At 41.0% G+C, this 9,090-nt stretch overlaps 1 protein-coding gene across 1 annotated transcript in view; it reads right to left on the reverse strand.

The window, feature by feature from the left end:
- The window catches only part of LOC118153514 (uncharacterized), a 154,452-nt gene extending 147,076 nt beyond the window's left edge, over positions 1 to 7,376 (reverse strand). Inside the window, exons 1-4 of the mRNA XM_078375435.1 lie at positions 7,365 to 7,376; positions 6,542 to 6,997; positions 5,944 to 6,055; positions 2,548 to 2,627 (exon numbers count right to left, since the gene is read on the reverse strand). Of these exons, the coding sequence (XP_078231561.1) occupies positions 2,548 to 2,627; positions 5,944 to 6,055; positions 6,542 to 6,997; positions 7,365 to 7,376 (660 nt within the window). The remainder of the gene's footprint in view (positions 1 to 2,547; positions 2,628 to 5,943; positions 6,056 to 6,541; positions 6,998 to 7,364) is intronic.
- Positions 7,377 to 9,090: the final 1,714 nt, after the last annotated feature.

A 9,090-nucleotide genomic window follows, 5' to 3' on the forward strand; every position in this document is an offset into this window, starting at 1 on the left:
AATTTGCTTATTGCTTTATCCCTCTATTTTGTAAAGCTGAGAAGACTGCTTATGCTTCAATGAAAGTTTGATAAACAACCATTTGACCAACAGAGGCTTGACATTTTAATATCATTTTAATATCATACAATCTGTATGTATGGGTCAGAGCTGGCCTACTGACCCATACATACAGATGAGATGTCTGGGTAAAAAGATTGGTCTTTTATTACTAGTCAAGGTCGTTGTTTTATGTATTAGGTTGGTGCAAAAGTAATTATGGTTTTAAATATAATTTGCGGATGAATTTATACAGATATATTCTACCTTAATGTATGTATCATTACACTAAACAGATTCCCAACATTCATTCAGTTGATCAACCATCCTTACAAACATTTGCTTCTCAAAAATATTTATAAAATTCTGTTTGTTAGCCCCTTCAGATACGTTTTGGATCTGTCCTGTCTCAAATTCTTACTACCTAGGAAATGAAGGCCTAAAAGAAGTATTAATCCTCTACTCATACATGCACACATATAGCAATAACTTAAAAACAAGATTGTGTTGGGGAAGAAAAGAGAGAAAGAATGGTCTACCACATGTCCTGAAACAGATTTGCTTAATTTCACTCTTTATGGGGAATAAAGTGTTAAAAATAACCCAAAAAGCTGAAATGAAAGGCAATACTTTTGATTATTCATCTGTCTTTATTTCCAACTCCTCATCTGTTACACAACTCTGGACTTTTAAAAATGAACCTATTTGTAAATAAGAATAAGGAGTTGGCAACTGGATTCAGGTCTGGCCATTTTACCTGAATGGTGCAAAAATAAATGATGTAGTGGTCTGCAAAATCATCTGACTCCCCTCTGAAATCCTCTTGTTTCCTCCTGAGATTGTCTAATTATAGAGTAATGCTGAAAGTGTTCTTCACTTGCAGATTAATTAGTTGATGCTGAAGCAGTTCTTTGAACACAAAAGGCAACATGTAAATCTAAGTGTAATCAATCATCCTCAGAGTCATGGTCACTTAATTAGTGCTTTCTGCTGGTTTAACAGTTCATAAAGAAGAGGGCAATTTGGGGAAGGGTCTCCCACCATTGCAGAGAGGTAGGATGTAGCTATGAATGAAAAACGATGTTCAAAATGAAGGTTTTTAACATTGGAAATAAATTGGAAATTGACTCTCTTCTTCTGGTGACTAACAGCCAGGAGAAAACTGAACATGAAGCTTATCTTTTGGCAGCATTTGCATATTTCCAGAATTAGGAACCACAGTTTAAATTGGGCTTATCTGCTCTTTTGCGGCAAAATCAAACCCTTGAGATGATATTTATAGGGCAGGAAGAAAGTTAACTCTGGAGGGTTTGTAAATATTAGGAGGGCTTAACTTTCTGCATTCTTAGTAATATGGCTTCCTAAATAGAAAATCAAGTTGAAAGTCATACGATAAAGCTAGTTGTTTTGTAAACTACTTGTATTAGACCTTCTGACATGATTTACTAATTATTTCTGTATTGCTTCCCCAATTTGATTATATACTCAAAGCCAGGTACCTTGCCTATTTCCAGCCTTATTCAGCTAAGAGTCAGCATTCATTGAGTGAATCAATGAACAAACAATAACTGGAAATATATCTATACAACTAACATGAGCAAATGTGGCTTTGGGTATAAAAAGTATTCTTCTGAACTCAAAAAAATATTATGTCAAAGAAAATGTAGACAGTTCTGTTTGTCAATTAAGTCCCCATTCTAATGCTGGGCTGTTAACACAAACATCATCACAAAGAGACAGTCCAGCCAACATGCTCAAGTTACCCAGCACTGCAAGGAGATATGCTGGTTTCTCTAATCAATCCCTGCATCACACGACTTTTTAAAGCCACAGTTTTCTCAACTATGAATTGGGGCAACTGTGACAGTTAAATGCAATAATCACAAAACCAACTAAAGTAACTTTTTAATAGGTGTCAGCATGGTTAACATCAGTTGATTTTTCTTTTTCAAAACTTTAACTCAACAGAGAAAAAAATTTAAAACCTTGCTAAATATATGTGTAGCCCTACCTTCCCTGGACAAGAATTTCCATTGCCAACTGATAATTAAGTAGCACAAAAGCAACATTAGAGATCAGCACTGATACCTCATGATGGGTGAGAGGTACACACCTCAAACCTAAGCTTTCAGGGATGTTGTAAAATTCATCGCTCAAAAAAGAGTTTTAAAAAGTCAATAGCAGTTATGAAGATATTTGTCATATTAGCTTTTTTTCAAAAGAAAAAAGTATACAAAGAATTTAACTTTGTTTATTGTTTATTGAAATAAACAATAGTATAATTAGGGTAATATAATAGTAATTCTATTTGAAATTTTACTCCAAAAAAGAAATACTTAAACAATAGTAGTAGATGAGTGTCTCAAAGTACTCAGACACTGACCCTGTTTTTCAGAAGGATGTTTTTCATGTTTCTATCAGAACTCATGGAAGAATTTCCATATGCAATTTCTTCAACAAATCTCCACATCTAAATCTGACAACACAGAAGTGTTGGGCATTCCTTACCAAATAGCATGGTCGTACAGCAGCACGCATTTGACCGCATTGTGAAACACGTGTCTTAAGAGGCTCTTCTGAAAAGGTCCCTGCAGAAGATGCATGCACAGCATCTGTATTAGACCCACACGTAAAACATTGGATGCAAAAAGCACATTCACCCTACAGTCTTTTGACAAACGTTTTGCATGACTTAGCCACTGACTTCTCTTATGTCTTGAGTGGATTTAATACCACCGACTTCTACAGGGTATAAATAACCTTGGTCTATGCACCCAAAGTCACGTAAGATAGTAGAAAAGAACCTACCTCAATTTCATTAAACATCAGTTTTTAGAAAATCATGAATCTGTTTAACACAAGGCAGGAGAAAAGCAGATATTGCTCATACCAATTAATTAAAGCTTAGACCAAGAAAAAAAAGCTACCACTTTGTAAATATTATAGTAGACAAAACTGAAGTGTTGTCTAACATTTTTCCTCGGTTCATTTTCTGAATATGAATGCTTTCTGCATTTGCTTGAAATTATGAGAATTTTTTAAAATTCCAAAAAGAGACCAAAACTTTTTATCATTGCTGATTTATTCTCAAGCTTTCCCTCTTTTAAGAAAAGAGGGAAAATCAAAACCATATAGAGCAAATAAATACACCTAAACAAGAGATGCTGGATTCTGCTACATTTATCATTTTGTAGATGCAGGAGTTAAACAAGATAAAGTGGTAAAACACGTGAGTGCTCATTTACAGAAGTTACAAGCTTCATGAAATGCAAAAGAGCTGTATTTTGCCATAGAAAGCCAAGTGCAATAGAGTAAAACAGAAGTCGATCATATCCAAACAATGCAAATACAAACATATCTCATGAAGACTCTGGTTCTAGAGCTGCTCTCACTGTCTACTCCCTTTTATTGGACCCTCTGAAACCATTTTTGCTTGGGGCAGAAAGTAGATTTTAGTATAGCAGGAAAAATGCCAAACATCCATGGCAACTTAGAATTTTTCCACTTTCTTTACATGTTCAATTGAGACCTTCATAAAATTATAAATGAAAGGATACATTATGAGCACTTTCTTTGATGGGGAAAAAATGTGGGTGGGGGGAGGTCTTGCCTGGAAGTAAAATTTTGGAGTCTATATCCTTCTCTGCAGAACACTTGGGAGCTTTCTCTGCCAACAGCAGGACCCCCAGAAAAAAAAGCTTGCCTTTGCCTTCAGAATTCAGAAAAGTAGAACCACCAGTTGCTCCCCTGACTGTGGGTGAGACGTTGATCGCTAGGTAGGGACTGGAAAGTCCTGGGCTCCACTTTCTTGTCCCTCAAGGACTGAGGTCAGTGTGTCTTGGCGCCTTATATCCACTCTCTCCACCTTCCTGCCTTCCCTCCCCCGACCAGGGATTCACTCCTGTTTACATTGGGGAGACTGCAACTTCTGTTTCCTAACGTTTAAAAGAAGTTTAAAAGCTTATAAAAAGGCTCTTAAGATTTCTTGGACACCAATCACCTCTTACAGAACAATATTTTGATGAGTTAAGTGTAAATGAATCAGAAACGTATGTATTAAATTTCCCTTGACATGAACATCAGTTTAAAATATTAATGGAAAAAATGCCCGGGGCACAAAGTGCTGGGGTTTTTCTCAAACCCAAAATGCTTGAACGTGGAGTGGAAATCCATTCAGATCAACCAGGTTTGCTGATCCTCCCTCTCCACCTCTCCTAGGTCGTAGTTACCATGGAGGGAGTAATATTTCTGGCTGTTGACCATCTGGCTGGGGAACAGATCACATTCCTGGTCATTATGCTTGCATCTCAGCAGAAGCCCAAGGCTGGGCTGAGGCTGTTGAGATGTCCAGCCACTGTTCACTGAAGGTTGACCCTAAAAGCTGTCTTTTTTTCCCCAAGACCAAATGAACTAAATAAACAATCACAGAAGATCATAAATCACTGACAAAGATATTTAGATTTGGAACAGCCCTTAAAAACAGAATGTGCCACAATTTATCCCTCAAAGATTAACTCAGCCCTGGGTCCCGTAATTGTGGATCCCATGACTTCTGATGATAAATGACACAAAGGTCAAAACTTGAGAACCAGTAGAGTGTTTTTGTTTTGTTTTAAATATTGATTCTAGGTCCAAGGAAACACCCAGAGGAACAGAAGCAACGCAAAATCCTGAAATGAGACTTGATCCCTAAAAATCATCACTATTGATTTTTTAGGTTAGATTTTCATCTCTGTTTTGTTTTGGGAACGGATGCCCGCACACACTCGGTGAGTGACAAAATAAGGAGATGGAACCGAGTGAAAGAGATTTCAAGCCTCTCCTCTTTGGTCACGTTAGCTAATCTGATCATTCGGGACATGTGTCACAGACACTACAGCTGTGAACAATTGCTAACTTCTTGGTGAAACACACCATGCGTTCAGTGCTTTCTAAAGTACTAATGAGAGCGTATCTGCGTAATCGTCAACCCAACGCTCATTCTAGTAACGCACGTGAAAGGGTTCTGTGAACTGTCATAAACTATCTCCACATAAGCTGTTTTTACTATCATTTTCAAACATCATATCCCTCACCCCCTTAAGGAGACCTTACAGTCCTCAGTGCTTTAGAAGATGCCCATAATCACCTCTATCTCAGTAGGGGTGAGACACAAGAGTTCCCTTCCAATGGAATATTTTCCCTTGCTCATTCTTTCTCAGACACGCGCGCTCAAAGTTTCGGCAGGGTCTGGTGGTCAGGGAAGAGTACATATTTACAGAAACATACCTTTTAAAAACAGTGTTCAGCCTTGATCTACTCAAGGCCATGTGCTGGATATATGTTTGTTGAATGGCTAAGTGAGTGAATGAATGAAAAAGCATAGCTCTTTTACAAGAAATTTGCATAGATGAATGTAAAATTAAAAGTCTTATCAGAGGCAGGTATAGCACAAATTCCCCCCACCTCAAATAGCCATCCCTTCACTTCCAACTCCTCCCACCACGGAAGATGATTAGGGTTTTCAAGGAAAAAAAGAGAAGGTATACAGCAATGAAACACCCCAGAGAGAGCACACTGATTTCTTTGCTTTATATGGTTTATAATGTTTAACCTCTCTGGCAGCCACCAGTTCTTAAAAACTCCTAAGCATTTTCACAGAAAATATAAGGAAGAGGGAAAACCAGCAAGAGTAACAACGTCAATGGAGCTGGCAGACACAGAGAGACTTGGGAAAACTATGGAAGCTCTACAACACCTGATAACAAATCTCATTTCCTAATACAAGATCTGGGGACTGGAGAAAGTGTTATAAGCCAACGCAGGGAATAGGATAGACATCAGAAATGCCCAATTCCAACCCATTTTCTGAGACTCCTTTCCTGGGCAAACCCCAAGTTTGTGCAGACATAAATACAGTCCTACCATAAATGGATCTCTTTTTATCCCAGGTAATCAAGATCCAGTCATCTCCCCCAAGTTGGGCTTCTCTTGCTCTATCTGGAGATTCAGCATACACTTGTACTCTAAGTTTTGCCTGGATAGATGAAGGAGGCAGTAAGCATGCAGCTACTGGGGTTAGCGGCTGTCCCTTGATCGCGTGCAAAGATGGAGGTCCATAGTTTATCCCCAAAACGTTTCCATGCTTTTTCCTGGCATTTTCTCTCATGCTTTTACAAGCCTTGTTCAGGGAGTGAAAATTCATCTTAAAGGTAGTTTAGACCCACCCCTCCCTTAGGGGAAATTTCAATGCAGAGGGAAAGCAAAAAGGAAAGTTATACTTCAAAGCCTTACAAGATAACCACGTGGAGAAGGCTCAGTCTTCCCAGTTACTCAGCCCTCCCCTGTACTAATTGCAGGTGATAGAGCCTGACTGTATTATTATTTGCATACTTGCTCGCAAGAAGGGCCACAGAAGGTCTAGAAACTCGGCTGGTGTTTGACTGACATCTTTTCAGACTTGGACCCCCACTGCCCACCCCCAGCCCCCCCTCCACCACCACCACCACCACCAGTCCAGGACCTGATGTAATATTGCCACAGTCTGATTCCCGTTGCCTTTGATATGGAATCTGTGCCTACAGTCAGCTCTCAGGGCTAAAGGAAACAGCCAGCTCCCGAGGCATCTGATTTGCCTCCTGCCCTCGCTGCTGTTAATCTGCAACACGCCGCGGCCTCCCGATCGCTGCCGTTCAGAGTCGGATGTCAGGGGTCGACCGGCAGGGGTCCTTTCTTCTTTCTGTTTGATACATCCTTCCTTCCGCTGCTCCTCGCAATCAACCGCTAGGCCAAGGAGGGGAGCAGGCAGGAGGGAGAGCGAGAGACTTCCGGAAACCTCTATCCTCCCTTCCCTGCACAGGTTGCCCCATAATGACCCTGGAGACTCCCGCCTGCCCCCAGTGAAGGAATTGGTTACTCGCCCAGAGCCCTCCCGGGCATCGCCCCCTTCTTCACTTCCTCCTCTTCCTGCCCCCAGCCTCTACCCCTCCAGCCTCCTGTGGCTTCACAGCCAAGTGCCCCATCTCAGGAAGGAGTTAGGTGATGGTGAGCCTTCAGACTTCCCCGCCTCCCCGAAGGCACAAAGGCAAGCAGTGACTTCCCTGGTATCACTTGTCAATCTAGGAGCACAAGGGAGCAATCAAAGACGGCATGGAGCATGTGCTCCTTTCTCTTAATAAATAATACTATTCAGACGTGCTAGAGGAAAAATACTTCTTAAATTTTAAAACTGGTTTAGAATTATTTTGAATGTACAGTGTGTGCTTTCCTGGAGTCCAATTGTAACATTAACCCCAAACCTAGGAGTTCTGTTTTTATACATCAGGAAGGGGACCCCACCCACTCACCCATCCACCCATCTTTCGACTCACCCACCTACTCTTGCTTATCAGTAAGTGATTTATTTTGCCAGCACTAAACTATGCAGCTTGTTTCCCCTTTGCCAGCCTCTGCAGACAGAAAGCAAAGGCTGATTATTCTCAATTCTCAATTGACACGTACATGCCTCCTCTGAAGCCATGGCTGGGTGACACCTCAGGCAAATGCACTGATGTGCAGAAGTCTGTCTGCATATTTTCGTTTTTGATTCTTTTACTGGAAGAATCTTTATAGGTGGGAGGCAGGTGCACATCCATGGCAGTCAGGGGTCAGATATTAGAGTACTTACAGTGCTTATAATTTTCATAGGATCAGCCTCCTCATTGCCAATTTCACTCTGTTTCTGGGTCACAGATCATACCTCTAATCATGGCCAGTTGTCTCACCAATGTGTGTTACAAGGGCGTGGGGCAAGAAGGTATAGCTGACCCAGCATAACCGTTGCTTCGATTGCAGAGAAACTCAAAGGGCACGTCCTACAAAGAGCAGAACACTATTAGAGGCAGGCGTAATTGCAGGCACTAAATTAGCATGGGTCTCTCAGCCGGGGGCTAATCTAAGCCAGACCTCACGTCATGGCAGGCCATGAGTACACTGCAATTACAATTCACAAGAAAAGAGAAAAATCACCCTCGATTCTCAAATGTTTCTTTTTAACACGGCAGATGCTTAGCAATTATATCAGAGGCTGAGGCATCTGGGAGTAAGCAAGAAAAGTGATTTGGGTTAATAGTCTTAGAAAGGCTAAAGGATTTTCAGTGTATCTATAGGACTGAGCCCCGTGGGTGCTCCCCTTTCTCTCCCTGACATCAGCCATGTCCACCCCACCTCTGCCATTACAGGTTGGTGCTACCCAGGGTCTCCATGCATGCGTTGTTCCCCTGCGCCTCACACTTCATCCAGACCCTCCTGCTGACCTGCCCTACCTGGCTGACCTACTGCCTCAATTCTCTAAAACAGTACTTGAACCCTCCCAGTTCCATCTCTTCTCTTTGTAGGTTTTCCTGATACCCATGGGGCCCCATGTTTTTAGACTATGCCCTAACACAGGGCTTTTAAAGCTTACTTCCACATGAAGGCAGAAATCAATCTTGGGTGGTCAAAACAAATATGTTTTCTCAGTGGTAGGCTTAGAAGTGATTTTTTCCCTCTATAATCAACACATATTCATTTTACATTGAAAAACTGTGTGTGCATGTATGTGTGTGTGTGTGTGTGTGTGTGTGTGTGTATGTCTGTGTTTAATTCAGTTTAAAAATCTAGTATACAAACACACCAAACTTTGCTTCTTCTGGCTTTTTAAATCCTTTTCACATGCCACAGTCCTGGATCCACCAGTGCAATTAATCTGCCTTTGAATTTGCCAACTGGCATTCTTTCTGGTGGGGAAGCGGGGAGGTTGGAGTGCAGTGGCATGATTGTAGCTCACTGTGGCCTCAAACTCCTGGGCTCAACCAATGCTCCCACCTCAGACTTCTGAGTAGGTGAAATTACAGGCATAAGCCACCATGTCTAGCTAAGTTTTTAATTTTTTTTTGTATTGACAGTGTCTTGCTATGTTGCCCAGGCTGGTCTCAAACTTGTGGCCTCAAGTGATCCTCCTGCCTCAGCCTACTAAAGCACTGAGATTACCCTGGTCTTTTTTTTTTTTTTTTAATTAATCAAAGAAGAAATCACAGACCCATTGTATTTCTG

This window comes from Callithrix jacchus, chromosome 5 (assembly GCF_049354715.1).
Source record: "Callithrix jacchus isolate 240 chromosome 5, calJac240_pri, whole genome shotgun sequence".
Classification (NCBI taxonomy): Eukaryota; Metazoa; Chordata; class Mammalia; order Primates; family Cebidae; genus Callithrix; species Callithrix jacchus.